General features: G+C 39.6%; 1 protein-coding gene across 1 annotated transcript; it reads left to right on the top strand.

Annotated features, from left to right (window-relative positions):
- The first annotated feature begins 7133 nt into the window (after positions 1-7133).
- OR2K2 (olfactory receptor family 2 subfamily K member 2) lies at positions 7134-10767 on the top strand. The gene is made up of 3 exons (XM_010970106.3): positions 7134-8057; positions 8157-8213; positions 10666-10767. The coding sequence occupies exons 1-3, from the start codon at positions 7134-7136 to the stop codon at positions 10765-10767; spliced, it is 1083 nt and encodes a 360-aa protein (XP_010968408.3).
- Positions 10768-20507: the final 9740 nt, after the last annotated feature.

The raw sequence follows: 20507 nt of genomic DNA, 5'->3' as shown, positions 1-20507 counted from the left end.
CACAATATATTCATGCTGCTTGTTCAGTACAGGGACTTATTTTGACACTGGCACTCATTGTAATGTACAGACTGTTGTTAAATGGATGTATATGTCACAGATTTTTGTATTTTATATGCAAAGTCTTCATAGAATCTTCTGCAACATGTACTAAGCTAGCTAAGCATGTGATAGTGTTGAAAGGAAACTCTTTCCCCTACCCAAGGAGATATTAAGTGGTAAATAAAAGCTGCATGATCAGTTCTTTGAAGTAGTGCATTAATTTTTACTGGTTCTCTGGGAAAATAGTTCCACTTCCAATGCATTGCCTAGTTACACTTTAAAGACCAAAAAGGCCCCACTGCTTGCCATATTTGGAACTACTTCTAAGCAGAAATTGTTGGCTTGAGTGTCTGGGAGTTACAGGCAAAAAACTCCCAAGGAACAAAAAAGTCCAGGACCAGATGGCTTCACAGGTGAATTCTACCAAACATTTAGAGAAAAGGTAACACCTATCCTTCTCAAATTATTCCAAAAAATTATAGAGGAAAGAGTGCTTTCAAACTCATTCTATGAGGCAAGCATCATCCTGATACCAAAACCAGACAAAGATATCACAAAAAAAAGGACCAATATCACTCATGAGCCAGATGCAGAAAGCCTCAACAAAATATTAGCAAACTGAATCCAACAATACGTTAAAAGTAGTATATACCATGGTCAAGTAGGACTTATGGATGTAACCTTGACCAGGGTTGTAAGGATGGTTCACTATCCGCAAATCAATCAATGTGATACACCACATTAATAAATCGAAGAATAAAAACCATATTATTATCTCAATAGATTCAGAAAAAGCTTCTGATAAAATTCAACATTCATTTATGATAAAAACTCTCCACAAAGTGGGTACAGAGGGAAACTCAATAAAGTTCACATATGATAAGCCCACAGCTAACATCATGCTCGAAGGTAAAAAGCTGAAAGCATTTCCTCTAAGGTCAGGAGCAAGACAAGGATGCCCACTCTCACCATTTTCATTCAACATAGTATTGGAAGTTTTAGCCATAGTAATCACACAAGAAAAAGAAAGAAAAGGAATCCAAATTGAGAAGGAGAAGTAAAATTCTTACTGTTTGCAGGAATTTTTTGTGTGTGGTGTTTTTTTTCCTTTCAGCTCTTGCCATATAATTGACATATAGGCAATGTTTAAGGTATACAGCATAATGACTTGCCTTATACACATCACAAATGATTTCCACAATAAGTTTAGTGAATATCCATCATCTTACATAGATACAAAAGAAAAGAAAAAGAGAAAAAAATTTTCCTTGTGATGAGAACTCTTAGGATTACTATTAACAATTTTCATATATAACACAGGGTATTATTAACTATATTTATCATGTACTTTATATCCTTCGTACTTATATGTAAGTGGAAGTTTTTGCCTTTTGGCTACCTTCATTCAATTTTCCCACCTCCCCAAATTTTTGTATGGTGACAGATAGTAACTAGACTTATCCTGGTGATCATTTTGTAATGTACAGAACTATCAAATCATTATGTTATGCGTCAGGAACTAACATAGTGTTGTAGGCCATTTATACTTCAAAAACAAAGTCACAGAAAAAGAGATCAGATTTGTAGTTACCACTATCACATGCTTAGCTAGCTTAGTGAATATACTAAAAACATTCAGTTTTACACTTTAAGTGAGGCAATTGTATGGCATATGGATTACATCTTAGTAAGGATTTAAAAAAAAAAAAAAGACAATCCATTGGAACTGGTTGGGGCATTTTAGAATATTTGTAAGTTATAGATAATAACATGTGTTGGTTATTTTCTATATATGCTATTTGTTAAAATGTGTTAATAAATTGTGTTTTCCAGCAAAACAAAGCACAAGATATGACTAAATACCCATTAAAATGAATAAAATAAAAAAGATTTTCAATACCAAGCATTGGCACAGATACAGAATAACAGAACTGTCATATACTGTTAATGCAATTTCAAAAGATATAGCACCTTTAAGGAACAGTTTGGTATATCATATGAAGTTAAGCATATACTTGTATTATGGTCCAGAAATTTTACCTCAGGATATTCATCCAAGACAAACAAAAAGATACGTTTGCACAAAAACTTGTAAGTGAAAGCAAAATTCATCATAACAGCTCAAAACTGAAAACAATCCAAATGTCTCTCAACTAGTGAATAAACTGTTGTGATAGACCGATATAATGGAATACCCAATAAAAAGAAATGACCAATATATGCAGACATTTTGCTAAGTTACAAGGCTGTATATTATACGATTCTATTTATATGAAATTCTAGAAAAGGCTAAACTGTAGTGACAGAAATCAGATCAGCAGTTTCAGGTATGAGGTCAAGGGATGTAACTGACTGAAAATGAGCACAAGTGAACTTCTTAGGTGCTGGGAATATTCTATTCTATATCTTGACTGTGGTCATAAATTATGCCTTGTCCACAGACTTAAATTTAACCTACTTAATCTGGCATAAAACCCGTTTATGATGTTACTGGTGGCTACTCCTGACAACTTACTCTGACCGGGTGCGGAGCAGCGTTCCCGGAGGCACTGGCTGCCATCGCGATAGCGCGAACGCCCCGTGATCAGCGGTTTCAGGGGCTCCTTGGCGATGGACCCACGGTACCAGTTGCGCAAGAGGGTCCTGCCGAAGAAGCGCATGGCGTGGTGGGACGTGGAGGGCCCGGTTGGTCTCTTTCAGCCCTTGGTCCGGAACAATGTCCCTGACGCCGTGGAGGAACCCTCCGTACTGCGGTTTAGGGGAGGTCTGCTTGTGGATGAACTTCGCCTGCGCGGTCTCCGTGGGCGCGTGACCGCCGCGGCCTCGGCCTCGGCCTCGAGGGCGCCCAGGCCACACAGCAGCCTGCGTGCCGTCCAGCCGTGTCTGGACCAGCCCGGACCCGAGAGCCACCTCGGAGCTGGAGCCATAAGGTGAGGAGCCGAGGCCTCGGCGCAGGGCCAGGGCGCCAGGGCTGCGGGACGCGTGCCACACACCGTCCCCGCGCCGGGGACCGCGGCCGGCTGCACCTGCGCGGTCCACGTACCCGGTGGGGAAGGGGATGCAGTTTTGCTGTGCGCTCTCTAGGCGGGCTGCGGGCAGCGGGGACCCGGTCCTGAGACCCCCGGCCTCCCCGCCACCCCGGACTTGGAGACGCCTCTGAGGCTGGGAGCCCCAGCAGGTCCCCACGCCCCTCCTCCCGTCCCCCACGTTGTCCTGGTGAGGCGTGGAGGGGCGACGCGCAGGGCGAGCCCCTCCAGAGTGATCTTTTAAAAAACATATTTTTAAATAAACTGTTTAAGGGTAAGTTGGAGGGTAAGTTGCCCCTTTAACACTAAATACTTAAGTATTTAACAACAAGGACATTTTATTACATAACCACAGTGCAGCTGTGAAGGTCAGGACATTTAACTCCGCTACCATGTTATTATCCAGTCCACAGCCCACGTTCCAATTTTGTCTGTTGTCCTAATAATGTCCTTTAGAGCTTAGTTATTCCTGGTCTAATATTCAGTGCTAGGTCATGCATTGCCTTTACTTTTTTCTGTTTCCTGACCTTGACATTTTTGAAACCTATAGGCTGGTTATTTGGCAGAGTATCCCTCAATTTAATTTTATCTAGTTTTCCCTCATGATTAGATTTAAGTTATGGATTTTTTTTTAAGCTCGATCAGAAGTGATGCTGTGTCCTCAGTGCATCATGTCAGAAGGCCCGTGGAGTCAGTATGTCCCGTTATTGGGGATGTTAGAGTGGTTATCTCTATAAAGCCATAATTGTCTTGTTTCTGAAGTTAATAGTTTGTGGCAAGATACTTTGACATTGTGTAAATATCGTCTCATCCAACTTTTACCTGTGCAACTGTGATACTTAACATTTACCTACTGTCACATATTACCTATGATTAGAATTCATGTATTTGTATTTCATTCTATGGATTATAATCCACTTTTTAACCATTATTTATTTTGATGCTCAAAATAATTTGTCTCCAACCTGACTAACGGGAGCCCCATCCAGTGGGCATCCATAGCCTTTTGAAATACCCTTTCATTCTTTGCATGCTTCCTTCCATTCTAGAGCAGTAAGGTACTCCAGGCTAATCTTGTCCTTTTCCTGTTCTGGCTTTGGCATCAGACATTTCTTCAAGGAGCCACGTTTCCTTTTAGTTGAGAACTGTGTTTAGAAACCAAGATGTGGGTGCTGGGTGTGTCTGTTGCTTTAAGGTCCTCTCAACATGTGCATATTGAATAAAATTTTTGGTCACTTGTTGGGACAAGTGACTTCAGGAGTAAACCTTTTTCCTTTAATCTCTGAAAACTAGGGAGTAGTTTCACAAATGAAAAAATGTATGTCTTAGAATTCTATGGATATCTTTTCTATGTTGTTAAATATTCTACAACTGTAATCATTCAAGGAAAAAGAATCTTGCTATAGCTCAGATGGACAGGGAGGAATAGATAACTTAGTTTTTATGAGTTCTTTGAAATCATTTTTGGAGGAACTGTGGTTCACTCTCTGTCTCAGTTTTCTAAAGTTTGATATAATTGGATCTTTGGGACATTATCCCTGAAGGATCTGAAGTTTCAAACCTTTACATCTGATAGCTGCTGAACTTTAAATTGTTCAGGGACGGCAAGTATTCCCCCAAAACAACAGATGATTTAAATTTACATAGTATTTCAGTTGTTATCCTTTGGCATTTTTGGTTATTGAGGTAACGGTCAATACTTCTGAACGAAATGAAGAGCATTGTTGACTTTTACGTAGTATGTTTCACATTTTTAACATAGATGCTTTCATTCTTTCTTGCACATAGCTAACTTTATCAAGTACAACATAAAAAGTATTTTATTTGATATTGGTGATGGGGAATTCAGTTTTCTTGGTTGCTATTTTTAAACAATAGAAAACATCAAGTCCCAGGCAGTTGGGCTGATTTTTCATTCTTAAAAAAAATTGCGTTTTCTTTGTTTGTCTTAAGAGTAGCACAGAATATTAAGTTTCTTTGAAATCATCTCTTGCAGTAATTTAATCACATTTTCGTAGAGAATTTGTCAAATGTAAAGCCTGGCAGAGAAGACCCTCAGAAATAATCCGTTAACTAACAAGTGGGTAAGAACTAACTACTGTGATGCAGGAAAGATGGAGCTCTCGGAAGAAAAGCGAAAGCTCTGTGCACTCGAGTACCACAGAGAGGAGTAGGACTGAGAGGTACGCCAGGGAGTACTCAGGGAGTACTCAGCATTACTCATAACGTTTGGTCCTACAGTGTAAGCTGCTTGGGGACTGGTGACTAAAACAGAAAAAAAAAAAAAATGAAAGGATTGGCTAATAGGCTAGATATGAGATACAGTGGGGGAGAAGCCAGAGATAGTAATGTCATATCATGAAAAGTATTTGAAAAATATCACACCGCTGTTGGAGGGGCGTGGCATAAGCTGCTGCCCACAGCCTTATCATTTTCACCAGCACCATCTGTGCCAGCTTTTTAAATATGGAGAACTGGGAGGCAAATGATAATATTGACTGAAGTTGAGACATTGGGAAAAGGACATTGGTGATAAGAAAATGGAGACTGATAAACTGTTAAGATAAACTGTATAACTGAGGAGTTTACCTACGAAAGAAAGAGCAAAAAAATAGGATGGCAGTTTGCTTTGTGCAGCATGACAATGAGAGGAGTTTTTAAGAACAAGCATATTTGAAAAGATAAAGGAAAGAGCTAGTGGGGAAAGGAAAAAGATTGATGCTAAGAAAGAACAGTGTCAGTGCATAAGCAAGGTAAGTTTTTGTAACTTTTTTGGGGGTTAATAATGTGAAATGTAAAAAAAGAAATAAATAAAACCTTAAGTGTCTTGTATATAATTAGATGATTTATAATCTTACTTTGTTATATTCACTAGTTTGAGTTTTTATTCTCCACATATAAGTGGTATCATACGATATTTGTCTTTGTCTGACTTATTTCACTAAGCATAACACCCTCTAAATGGTTGCAAAGAGATTTAAAGATAATTTTTTTTATTGAGTTATAGTCAGTTTACAATGTTGTGCCAATTTCCAGTGTAGAGCACAATTTTTCAGTTTTACATGAGCATAAATATATTCATTGTCACATTCTTTTTCACTGTGAGCTACCACAAGATCTTGTATATATTTCCCTGTGCTATACAGTATAATCTTGTTTATCTATTCTGCATATGCCTGTCAGTATCTACAAGTTTCAAACTCTCAGTCTGTCCCTTCCCACCCTAAAAATAATTTTTAAAGGAAGTTTAATTTCTGCATTTCCTGGATCTTCATAGGTCTTAATGTATAATGAGAGTATTGCCTGGGTATAATTTTTAGAACTGTTCACGTATTTACAAAGGTGTGGGTCCCAATAATGAATGAAACTGTACAATGGATGTCATAGTGTTTAAATGAAGCAGGTTATTTTGGGTGACTTGTAACCTGGCTCTTAAATGTAATCAGGATGGGTATCTACAATGCTTCAAACAGTGTCCTCATTTTTGAAACTAGTGTTTGGACCTCTGAGCTGTTAGCTGGGAAAGACAGAGTTCATATAGACCCAGAACTCCATAGGTGTTAGTTTAAAATTCATTTATTTCTTTCTTTGAACTTGCCTCCTCTTCTTCCAGTGCAGATCATTATTGGTTTCTGTTTTACAAATGTACTTTCTTGTCCTCATTTACCTGACTTACTTTTCTAATTTGTGCTCAATGATTTATTCAGTGTTCTTTCATATTTTTCATCACTCAGTACTTCCAAATCTTTACTGAAAACCTGCTGCCTGCCAAGCAGAGGATTATGAGCAGAGATTCACACATTAAATTTGTTTATTTTTGCTTTCAGATTCACTCTTTTCTAAATTTTGTCACGAAAGAATCAACTTTTTATGTAGATCAAACCCGTTCCCCTCCCCCTGCCCCACCCCACACTTAGGTCGATAGACATACTATCCTGTGATTTCTTGTGGTAAAATTATGTTCATAATAGTGAAAATAAGTTTAGAAGTGTTTTCCTAACTCAATGAGCATTATACTTTGTCCATCTCTTTGTGTCCTGGAATGAAACAAACAGAAGGAAGGAAATGCAAAGGGGAAACCTCACCATCTGGAGCTTTTTTTTCCTGGAGGGTTTTTCTCAATACCCAGAGTTAGAGATCGTTCTCTTTGTCCTCAGCCTTGTAATGTATCTGATAACCCTCGTAGGCAACAGCACTCTTATTTTAATCACTGTCCTAGATTCACGCCTTCAAACTCCCATGTACTTGTTCCTTGGAAATCTCTCTTTCATGGATATTTGCTACACATCTGCGTCTATCCCCACTTTGCTGGTGAACTTGCTGTCATCCCAGAAAACCATTGTCTTTTCTGGGTGTGCGGTGCAGATGTACCTGTCCCTTGCCATGGGTTCCACGGAGTGCGTGCTCCTGGCTGTGATGGCGTATGACCGTTACGTGGCCATCTGCAACCCGCTGAGGTACCCCATCGTCATGAACAGGCAGGTCTGTGTGCAGATGGCCACCGTCTCCTGGGTGACGGGCTCTCTGACGGCCCTGCTGGAAACTGGCCTCGCCCTGCGGACACCCCTCTGCAGGAATCTCATCGATCACTTCACGTGTGAAATTCTGGCAGTGCTGAAGTTGGCTTGCACAAGTTCACTGCTCATGGACACAATCGTGCTGGTGGTCAGCGTGCTCCTTCTGCCCATCCCCATGCTCTTCTTTTGCATCTCCTACATCTTCATCCTTTCCACTATTCTGAGAATCAGCTCAGCAGAGGGAAGAAACAAAGCCTTTTCTACCTGTGGCGCCCACTTGACTGTGGTGAGCTTGTATTACGGGGCTGCCCTCTCCATGTACCTTAAGCCTTCTTCATCAGGCTCCCAAGAAATAGATAAAATCATCTCGTTGCTTTATGGAGTGCTTACCCCTATGCTGAACCCCATAATTTACAGTTTAAGGAACAAGGAAGTCAAAGATGCCGTGAAAAAAGTACTGGGCAAAATATCTGTGTGTTAAACACAGGAAAGTCTCTGACTGGGTACCTGTGGTTTTATCAGGAAATTCACAACGATGTCCTCACCCTTAGAACACTGACTTGAACCTTAGCTCTGTAATTTTACAGTTGTGATAAAGCGGGGTACACAGAATGATTGCCTGTGGATGGTAGGAGGTTCCAGTTTGCATTTAGCGGTAATTTCTGTCTTTTCTGTTTTATAATTGTAAGAAGTGTTGGGCTTTAGAGTCATCACACGTTTGCTCCAGAAGGAAACTTGGATAAATTTAGAGTCAGTGAATGTTGATGCCAGGAGGGAACTTGTCTGTCTTTCTCTGCCTTAAATCCTTTCCAGAATGAGATGGGAACATAAAGGAACAAAGAAACAATAGAGATTGGCCTTGGTTACGCAAGCGAGAAGACAGAATTGATGAGCAATTAAAAGGCTTACTCAGCATCAAACAGTTGGAGAACCAGAACTGTGACCCTCAGTCCGTTGGACTTGTTCGCCAGAGCTTGTGCTGCACACTGTGTGGCTTCCTAATTACCCTTCCTCATTCAAACCTCATTAGAACTCTTGACTTTCCGAGTAAGGCAGCCAATGCCCACTTAATTTTCTCACTTGCCAACCTTGCTTTCTAAGCACCTAGATCCTTGTACACATTGTATCCGTTTCTATGCCAGCATACCACCCATACACTGATTGGGTCTTTTTTCATTCCTGTCTGTCTTTTTTCTTCATTGGATGATTGACTTCACAAGGGCATGGATTCCTATTATTTTGTACCTTTTATGTTTACAGCAGTCATTCAGTAAACTAATAAATTTATGAGCTTTCAACAAATTGCTTTATTTGAGAAATAAGTACCACTTGGGAAAATTAAGAAGAAACAGCATGTGCAGTGAGGTATATATTGCTTTATAAATATCCAGAAATTATAGAGATAATACATAGATGAATAGTTTTAAATCTTTTATTTGTATGAAAATATGGCTTCTTAAAAATGTAGATTCGGGGCCCCTCCTCTCAGATACTCTGATTCAGTAGCAGGGTAGGGTCCTGATAATCTGCATTCATAATAGATCCCCAAGACTTTCTGATATAGGTCATGAGATGACCATACTTTGAGACATTATTTCCAGTGAAAATCTGTCATTCCCAAAGAAAATAGGATTAGCATTTATTTCTCCCTTTCTCCTTTTCCTTTTTATCCCTCCTGTTTCTTTTCTGCTTCCATGTGCACATTCTGGCTTGTCTACCTCCACGTCTAGAGTTGCGAAGGGGAGAGGGTTTGAGTGGAGGAAGGTTGACGCACTTGATACATTTCAAAATAAGAAAGACCTAAAAAACTTTTAGTGTTAGACATTGAGTTCAGGGTTGTTTAACCCGAAGACCTTTCCCTTAGACCTAGGGCTTCTGTTGCACATTCCTGGACGTGTAGCCCACGTAGAGAGACACTTGAAATAATCATGTGGCAAAATTCTGGTGATGGAACAAGGGGACGAATTTGGTGCCAGATGTTGTGGCCAAGAGACGTATGATGGTGAGGGATGGAAACAAGCCCTGAGTGGATGGTTTTAAGATAGTAAGGGATTGCTGACCAGGAAGCTTTCATCTAGCAGTAATTATTTCTCTGAGATACCGCAACCTTTTCAACCCAACTATCATATTCATTTCCTGGCAATCTCAAAGTCACTTTGAAGTGACATTTTATGGTAGGCTTTTATTAGAGAAGTACAGCTGGATTTTATATTAGAGTAGAATGAATTGGCTCCTGGAATTGGCTCTAATATGTGTGGTACCAAATATAAACAGGACTAACTGGAGTTTTAGAAATAGCTGAAATCTTTGCTTCAAAGAGTGAACCGTGAGAATTTGAAGACACAGAGACTGAACACCCTCAGTAATTAGTGTATCAGCTTTGACACAGGAACTGAGCAAATTGACATGGGTCACCGAGACAGGTTATGGAGGACCCTGATGTCAGAAAATGACCTGGGATGGAAGCCGGGCAGATTTCTCCCTAGCAGTTCTTGGATTAAGAGACTAGGAGTTACCGTAGTTACAGCCATATGTCACAAAAAATTGCTGTGAAAAACAGCAAGCGAATATAAATATAAATGCATTTCGCGTATTACAGGCAGTACTAAAGTTAATTATTGGCAAATGGTGCATTCCATCATTTGGGTTAGATTCCATCTCAACCAGTACTAATTACAATCATTACTTTTGTAGAGTCTCAGGTAAGGGATCTTTGTCAGATGTTATTAAAAAGAGGAATATATTTGACAGAGAAGGTGAAACCACCTCTGACAGAGTCAATTCCTGAATGAATGATCACATGACCAGATTCATGCTTTAGAAAAAGTGAATCATGTCACTTCCCCATTTAAATCCCTTAGTGGCTTTTTATTCTCCTACAGCTTGAGGTCCTTAAGATGACATGCAAGGACTTTTCATAATCTGATTGCCCACCATTTACATCCTTTGCTCTGGGGACCCCAAATTCCATGAAAGTATTGTGTTCTGTTTCTTCTTTTATTAAAAGCATTTATCACAGTTTGAAATTTGATAATAACTTGTGGGTTTACTGGTTTAATATCTCTCTCACTGGTCTGTAGGTTCACTGGGTCCAGGACCGTATCAGCTTCATGTACCACTGTGTACCAGTCCTTAGCACAAGGTCTGGCACAAGGAAGACATCCAGTGCATACTTCTTGTGAAGGACCAAGTACTCAGTGAACATCTGTTGAATACAGATATGCATGTAATAAACTTTTGATGGCTATTCAGTTAGGTAGTTGGCAGTTCTTGTGGTGAGAGAGATGAGGAGGTCAAAGGTGACTTCTAAGTGTCAAACGAGGCTGATATGTCAGTAACTGACTTAGCAAATACTGGAGGAAGACCAAGTTTGAGGCTTGAAGGGTAAACCATGTGTTGTAATTCGCCATGATTTTGGGATATATAAGAGACATCAAGGAGTCAGTTGGAGATATTCATTTGAAATTAATGAGGAAGATCAGCCTGGTGATATAAACTTGTGACATATTTGCATACATGGAATAATTTAAGTAATGAACATGGTTAACATTAACTAGGGAAAGAGTGTCGAGTGAGAAGATTGCCTAAGTGAACTTAGAAGAACACTAATATTTAAAGCCCATCAAATAGGAGAAGGCAACAAAGGGGCATTGAAAAGGAGCAAGCTCTAAAGCAGGGAGCAGGCAAAAGCCAGAAGACAGGTTCCAGTTTTGGTCAAGGTGTAGTAAGCACACTCCATTCTGTTTCTCCCACTGAACACAATTGAAAGCTCTAGACAGAAGACAGGGAATAGTTACGTGATGTCTCTGAAAAATAAACGGCAGCAAACAGACACGGGAAAGAAACTAGAGTGCAAGATACCAGCAAACTCATGGTGTGTATTTTTTCTTTCCCCCCTCCGGTATTTTTTGGCTTAGACTCAAGGGCAACCTGAAACCCAAACCTACACACTGGGTTCAGACAGAAAGACAGACAGAAAGAGCTCCAAGAGACACTCCCTTTTTATGGTCTGAAAAGGAGAAATGGAGAGTGAAGGAAAATTGCTGATTTTTAAAGAAATTATCTCTTGCCCAAACTCCCAGGCAACACGGTGTTGACAGTAGCAGATGATGGGTAGTGGCTGGGCAGACACCTAAAATCCTTAGGAAAGGGAACCCTTCTTCCTGACTTGGAAAGAGTCCCCATTGTTTTTTTTTTTTTCCCTCTCTCTGTCCTCTTACCATTTAGTACCTGAAGCAGAGACTTCCAGCCGCCAGAACTGTGAGAAAATACATTTCTGTTGTTTACGCCACCCAGTCTGTGGCATTGTGTTGCGGCAGCCTGAGCGAACTAACGCGTGACCACTTCCTCCGTCTCAAGAGGCAGCGAAGTTGAGTGGAGTCTTTCTCATGTTGCATCACCATGACCCTGCTTATGTCATCACACCTAACTCTCTCTTCTGTCTCCTTCTTCCACTTTGAAGGACATTTGTGATTACATTGGGCCAAAACAGATAATCTCTTTATTTTAAGTTTAGCTAATTACAGCCTTAATTCCATCTGCAATCTTATTCTCCTTTGCCACATTGCCTATGTACTGGTTCTGCATGCTAATTGGATGTAGACATCGTTGGGACCATTATTTTTCCTATCACACCTTGATTTCAAAAATCACTGTACTGAGAAGTGGAAACACTTTTGGATTCTTGGACATTTCTGCAGAACTTACTCCAATTCCTAAAGACCCCGAATGACGCTGTAATGTATGTCAGTGAGTCTGTTTATGGATCTCAGGTGATTAATTGAGATTCACTGCAAAGTTCATACATGGAGACTCTGAAAGCATTCCGTGGTTATTTCCTCGCTTTGCAGTAATATTTGCAGTGGATATTATCGACAACTGGCGCACCCCCACATTGGCTCTATTTCATTTATGATAGCATCAAGAAGAATAAAACACTTGGGAATAAATTTGATTTAAGGGTTGCAAGACTCATACACTAAAAACTGTAAAATTGTTGAAAGGAAATAAAGAAGACCTAAATAAATGTAAAAATGTTCCACATTCATGGATTGAAAGACTTAATATTATTACTAATTTTTAACTAAACATTTAATTGTGGTTAAAAAAACACATACATAAAATTTACCATATTAACCATTTTTAAGTGTATAGTACCATAATGTTAAGAATAGTCACACTGTTGTGCAGCTCATCTCCAGAACTTTTTCATCCTGCAAAACTGAGACTCTACACACATTGAACAGCTCCCCCATCTCTCTTCCTCCTAGCCCCTGACAACCTTGATTCTACTTCCTGTTTCTATGAGTTTGACTAGATGCCTCGTAGAAGTGGAATCAGACAGTATGTGTATTTTTGTGACTGGCTTATTTCAGATAATCCCATGTCCTCAAGTCTCATCCATGTTGTAGCGTGTGAGAGAATTTCTTTTTTTTTTTTAAATAACGCTGAATAATATTCCACTGTATGTATATGCCACATTTTCTTTATCCATTTATCCATTGATGGACATTTGGGTTGCCACCACCTCTTGGCTATTGTGAATAATGCTGCGGTGAACATGGTTGTGCCGATAGCTCTCTGAGATCCTGCTTTCAGTTCTTTTGGATATATGTGCACAAGTGAGATTACTGGGTCCTGTAGTAGTTGTATTTTTAATTTTTGAGGAACCTACTATTTTCCATAGCAGGTGCACCATTTGACATTCCTACCAACAATGCACAAGGGTTTGATTTCTCCACATACTCGCCAACGCTTGTATTTTGTGTTTTTTGTTTTTGTTTTTCTTGTATTAACCATCCTAATGGATGTGAGGTGATAGCTCATTGTGGTTTTGATTTGAGTTTCTCTAATGATTAGTGATATTGAACCTATTTTTATATACTGTTTGGACATTGGTGTATCTTCTTTACAGAAATGTCTATTCAAGTCTTGTGCCTATTATAATTATTTGATTTTATTTTATGTTCTCTTTTATGATGTCCTCGATTTAGTTGTAAATTCTTTAATATGGGTACCTTGGTGCTTTTTTTTTTTCATTAAGACTTTATTTTTGTAGAGTAGTTTTAGGTTTACAGCACAATTTAGGGGAAGGTACAGCGATTTCCTGCATAATCCCTCTTCCTGCCGCCATAGCCTCCACCATCATCAGCATTCCCACCAGAGCGGTACGTTTGTTGATGACCCTACACTGATACATCATAGTCACCCAAAAGCCGTTCACACTTGGGATTGTATATTTTATGGGTTTGTACAAATGTATAGTGCCCAGTACCCATCATTATGGCATGAGAGCGTGACCTTTGTAGTATTTGCAATAACACTGTAATACTGTTCCTTGGGCATTTTACGAGCACTTTGAACCACCCCGTCTGTCAATATTTCAATGTTGCTCAAAACCATTTCACATTGAAGACACTTCAGATTCCCCTTAGGAAACTTTCTGAGGAGAAAAGTTCTCGTACTAATAAGCCTCTGTTGGATTTTCCCAAGTTCACTGCGAACCTGTTGCCCACCCACGGGGCTGAGTCCCACGGTGCCTTATTTAACCTGTGTGCACCCCCAGGGCAGCGGAGCCACGTGGGTGCTAAACTGTAATGAAGCCCAGTGAAACACAGCTCCCTCAGGGCAGCGAGAGCTAGTCTGAGACACGTCCTGGTGTAGTGGGAATAGTGTCACGATGAAGAACCGAGGGGCCGCAGAGAGAGACAGGCGCTATTGACTGTCTTGGTTGGGTAAATTTCGTCAACAAGGGCGTGCTCTAGTCCTGTTCTGAGAGCTAAGTCAAGCAGCTGCCCCTCCCAAGGGGCCGTGGGAAGCTCTTTTCAGAGGGGTGGTGGCCCGCCTGGGGTGAGAAGGACTGGGTAGTGGGGTGCATGCATTCCTTTCCTGCTCGCTGAGCAAGGAAGGACTTTCCCAGTGTGATTCTTCCCTCATCTTCTATTTCCCTACCTCCAGTGTGCCTCCAGATTAACCTCCAGAACATTTCCCTCTCCAGGCATACCTCGCTTTATTGTTTCGCTCTATTGCACTTTGCAGATAGTGTGTGTTTTTCGCAAACGAATGGTTTGTGGCAATCCTGTGTTGAACGAGTCTATGGACGGCATTTTTTTTTTCCGACAGCATTTGCTCACTTCATGTCTCTGTGTCACAACTTGGTAATTATCATAATTATTTCAAACTTTTTCGGTATTATTATGTTTGTTCTGGTAATCTCTGATCTTTGATATTACTGTTGTAATTGTTTTGAGGCACCATGAACTGCGCTGCTAAAAGATGGTGAAATTAACCCATAAATGTTGTGTGTGGTCTGACTGCTCCACCAGCCACCATTCTCCCTTCTTTTCCTCTCTTCTGGGGCCTCCCTATTCCCTGAGACACAACAATATTGAAATTAGGCCAATTAATAACCCTATAGTGGCCTCTAAGTGTTAAGTGAAAGGAAGACTTGAATATCTCTATTTATTTAGCTTTTTATATATATATTTATTGAATTATAGTCAGTTTACAATGTTGTGTCAATTTCTGTTGTACAGCACAATGTTTCAGTCACACATGAACATACATATATTCATTTTCATATTCTTTTTCACCGTAAGTTACTACAGGATACTGAATATAGTTCCCTGTGCTATACAGTATGAACTTGTTTATTTATTTTATATATATTAGTATCTGCAAATCTCGAACTCCCAATTTATTCCTTCCCACCCCCATTTTCCTCCCTCGGTAACCATAAATTTTTTTTCGAATATCTCTCACTTTAAATCGAAAGCTAGAAGCGATCAAGCTTCCTGAGGAAGTCATGCCAAAAGCCAACACAGGCTGAAAGCAGTGCCCCTTGTGCCAAACAGTGAGCCAAGTTGTGAATGTAAAGGAAACATTCTTGAAGGAAGTGAAAAGTGCTGCCACGGTCAACACATGAGTGATAAGAAAGCGAAACAGTCTTGTTGCTGAAATGGAGGAAGTTTAAGTGTTCTAGACAGATGATCAAACCAGCCACAACATTCCTTTCACCCAAGCCTAATCCAGAGCCAGGCCCTAACTCTCTTCAATTCTGTGAAGGCTGAGAGAGGTGAGGAAGCTGCAGAAGAAAAGTTGGAAAGCTAGCAGAGGTTGGTACCTGCGGTTTAAGGAAAGACGCCGTGTCTGTAACATCAAAGTGCAGAGTGGAGCAGCAAGTGCTCATGTAGAAGCTGCAGTAAGTTATCCGGAAGATGTAGCCAAGGTAATGAATGAAGGTGACTTCACTAGACAACAGATTTTCAGTGTGGGTAAAACAACCTTCTCTTGCAAGAAGATACCATCTACGATTTTCATAGCTAGAGAGGAGAAGTCAATACCTGGTTTCAAAGCTTCAAAGCACAGGCTAACTCTTGTTAGGGGCTAATGCAGCTGGTGACTTAAAGTTGAAACCAATGCTCATTGACCATCTTGAAAATCCTAGGGCCCTTAAGAATTGTGCTAAATCTACTCTGCCTGTGCTCTATAAATGGAACAGCAAAGCCTGGAGGACAGCACATGTATTTACAACATGGGTTACTGAATATTTGAAGCCCAATGTTGAGAACTACTGCTCCAAAAAAAAGATTCCTTTCAAAATTGACAATGCTAATTGACAATGCACCTGATCACCCAAGAGCTCTGATGGAGATGCACAATGAGATTCATGTTGTTTTCATGCTGCTAACACAGCATCCATTCTGCAGCCCACTGATCAAAAAATAATTTCGACTTTCAAGTTTTATTATGTAAGAAATACATCTCGTATGGCTATAACTGCCATACGTAGTGATTCCTCTGATGGATGTGGGCAGAATCAGTTGAAAGCCTTCTGGAAGGGATTCACTATTCTCAATGCCATTAAGAACATTCATGATTCATGGGAAGAGGTCAAAATAACAGCATGAACAGGAGTTTGGAAGAAGTAGATTTCAACCCTCGGATGACTTTGAGAAGATCAAGACTGCAGGTGTGGTGGAAATAGCAAATGAACTAGAATGAGAAGTGGAGCCTGAAGATGTGACCGAATGGCTGCAGTCTCGTGATAAAAGTGACGGATGAGGAGCTGCTTCTTATGGATGAGCAGAGAAAGTGGTTTCTTGAGATGGAATCTACTCCTGGTGAAGATGCTGTAAAGACTGTTAAAATGACAACAAAATATTTAGAATATTCCATAAACTTAGTTGATAAAGCAGTGGCAGAGTTTGAGAGGATTGGTTCCAGTTTTGAAGGAAGTTTTACTCTGGGTAAAATGCTATCAAACAAGCACTGCATGTGACAGAGAAGTTGTTTGTGAAAGAAAAAGTCAGTCAATACGGCAAAATTGATCATTGTTTATTTTAAGAAATTGCTGCAGCCACCCCAGCGTTGAGCGATCACCACTCTGACCAGTCGGCAACCATCAACGTCAAGGCAAGATTCTCTGCTGGCAAAAAGATGATGACTCCCTGAAGGCTCAGAGGATGGTTAGCAATTTTTAGTAATTAAGTGTTTTTAAATTAAGGTATGTCAACTGAAGAAAAATGCACAACCTAAAAGTTGTGAGTTAAGTTTTATTAGAAGATCTTACCAGAGGATTAACAGCCCCGGGGATAGCCTCTCAGGTAGCTCTGAGGAACTGCTCTGATAAGGTAAGAGAGGACCCAGGATATACAGGAGTTTTTGCTGGAGAAAAAAAAATGTAGTCAAACATCAAAAGATTACTGCTAATCACAAAAAACCAGACACCTCAAGTTAAGTGATTTTACTGCTTTTGGAAATTGGAAAATGCAAGAGTCTGGGCTCACTGAAATTATTCCTTAGATATGCATCTTAATGTATCTAGGGCCACTATCCAGAGCACAGACTCTTTCCTGGTTTTCTGCATCCTGAATTCCCTCAGGGTGCACCAGGGTGGGTTGGGTGATGGAGGGTGTCTGCAGTGGCTGAGGGCTTGCTTGACGGCAGGCACCATTCATTGTTTGCTGGAATGGCAGGCAACATGCTCTTTCCGCAGGTCCATCCTTTTTTTTTTTTTAGACATAATGCTATTGCAAACTTCATAGACTATAGTATACACACATAACTTTTTTATCCACTGGGAAACAAAAAAATTCACATGACTGGCTTTATTGCAACATTAGCTTTATTGCTGGGGCCTGGAACCTGACCCACAATATCTCTGAGGTCTGCCTGTATCTTTATCCTCTTGACCCATCGTAAGGGAAGAAAGATCTTTGGACTACTGTATTAATAGTAGCATACAGCCCAGAACGAATCAAGGGCTAGTTCATGTGGGCAAGAGCTATATCCATGATGTCTGTTAATTTTGGATGGAATGTCCCACCTACTTTAGCAATTATTCCGCGCAGTCCTGTTCCAGGGAAGGCTACTTCCAGTGTCAGGTTGCCTACCAGCTGTGCTTCAGGGAGAAGAACTTAAGTAGCTCTTTAAAATTCTTTTCAATTTTCCTTCCAGCGTTTGTTGTTTTTCAGCCACAGGCAAAGGTTAGCACTGGGTGGGTGGAATTTGCATCTGGAAAACAGCATTCCAGCCCAAAAGAGACACCGATAAACAAGGGCTGGGTCATATTTTATGCAAATAGTTCCTAAGCACATTTATCTTTGAAAAAATTATTTTACCTTCCATCGTATTTTTAAATTGCACCGTCAGTGAAGAAATACATTCTTGTAAAAACCATTAAAGCCAAATGCTCTAGCAGAATTCTTTGAATACATTCACATGGGTCCCCGTCCCCAACCCTAGAGTGAAGTCCTCTAATCAGAACTTCAATATTGTGATAGTCCTTGAACTTTATCCTCTAATCAGAACTTCAATATTATGATAGTCCTTGAACTTTACTGTGCTTGGGGATCACCTGGAGAGCGAGTGGCTTGATTCCATAGCCCCAACGCAGAACTTCTGGTTCAGTAGGTTTGGGATGGGAAGTAAAAATATGCTTTTCTAGTGAGATCGCAGATGGTGCTAATACTGGTAGTCTGCAAACCACATTTTGAATAACACTACTATTAGCATATGATGTAGAAGTATTGTAGAAATATTTAGGATAACTTTGTGTATATGGTTTTACTTAAAGGTTATACTGCTTGCACTGCTCTATAATTTGCTTTTAAAAATTAATATTGTGTCTTGGAAATAGCATCATGGCAATACATAAAGATCTGCTATTTTTTTTTAAGCTCCCTGCATAATATTGTATATTTTCTTCTAATGTATTGGGCACTTACTGTCATATATTAGAATTACTTTTCCTTTTTTGCACAAGAATTTGTGTTCCCTAGAGTTAGTACTTGCCTTTTTTTTTTTTACATTTTTTTATTGAGTTATGGTCATTTTACAATGTTGTGTCAAATTCCAGTGTAGAGCACAATTTTTCAGTTATACATGAACATACATATATTCATTGCCACATTTTTTTTTTTTGCTGTGAGCTATCACAAGATCTTGTATATATTTCTCGGTGCTATACAGTATAATCTTGTTTATCTATTCTGCATATGCCTATCAGTATCTACAACGTACTTACCTTTTTTATGCTTAGTTTTTTTTAATGTTACTTTTATTAACTCAAACCCAAACACCAGCCAAAGGGTGTATATCTTCTCTATATTCACATACGTTATTGTATTAATTTCATCTTTGAAGAAGTCTTTCCCCAGATGTTTTTAACTTGCTGCAGTCTTTGCTGGCTGCTCTCTAGACTTGGTAAAGAGCTATGATCTTGGGATCTCTCTTTATAATTAGCCCGAGGGTTGCTTTTGCCTCTGAGTTGGGTTGTGTTCCCTGACTTCTGCTTTGATGTCTTCCTCCTTCTTGGTTTACTACCTTGTTTTTTTGACCATCCTTCAGTAGCTTCCCAGAAAAAGGTGCATGCATGTTAATTTTTTTGATATTTTGTCTGAAAATATCTGTTCTTTTGATGGTTTGGCTGGCTGTAAAATTCTGAATGTTTAAAAATTTCTTGATCCTTTGCCTTTGTATGGATTTCTTTCACCCATTGTGCTGGAACTACTTGGAACGTTTTAATATTAAAACCCATGTCCTAAGACATTAAAAAAAATTACTTTGATGATTTTCTTCCCTTTATTTTCTCTTGTCTGTTTTTCTGGATTGGTACTCTTAACTTTTCCAATCTTTTATCTCTCTATATGTTTTTGCTTTATCCTCTGGAAGATAGGATTTCTTAACTTTGTCTTCTAAGTTTCTTGTTGAGTTTTTCCTGGTTTTGATCATATTTTTAATTTCCAAGAGCTATTTTTATTCTTTGAATGTTCCTTTTGTACCATAACTTCTTTATCCATTCATCCGTCAGTGGACACTGGTTGCTTCCGTCTCTTGGTTATTATAATAATACTGCTATGAACATGGGGGTGCAGATGGCTCTTCGACATAGGGTTTTTGTTTCCTTTGGCTAGAATGCCTTTCTTGCTTGAAGATGATGTAAGAGCCTCTCTTCTTTATCCTCATCAGATCTGCCTAGGGTTAAGTTATTACCCACTAGGAGATGTGCTGGGCCTGAAGGGCAAAAAAGGAACATGACCTCAAAGGAGCTATAGGACTTAGTTAGCATGTACCAGCAAGAGCTGGAAGAAACGTGGGGTTAGATTTTGAGGGTGCCTGATCAAGGAGAGAGGAGCAGGATTTAAGATGGAGGCAAGTTTATCCATTTGAGATCCCTCTTTCAGGAACAGGATATATATAAGTGATATATAAATGTTGCACGTATAAATATTTTTTGCCTTTTCACGTAATGTAACCTTTCCCCAATTGAATAAATATAGATCTCCATCATTTTTAGTTGCTACATGTTATTCATTGGGAGGATATGTCATAATTTTAGTATTGCTTTGTGCATCTCTGAGTACACATTGCTTTTCCCTTTTTTTTGCATCATTAACATTAAAAAAATTTTTTCTGTTTT

Source organism: Camelus bactrianus, chromosome 4 (genome assembly GCF_048773025.1).
Source record: "Camelus bactrianus isolate YW-2024 breed Bactrian camel chromosome 4, ASM4877302v1, whole genome shotgun sequence".
Lineage (NCBI taxonomy): Eukaryota > Metazoa > Chordata > Mammalia > Artiodactyla > Camelidae > Camelus > Camelus bactrianus.
This window is presented reverse-complemented; position numbering and strand designations above follow the sequence as displayed.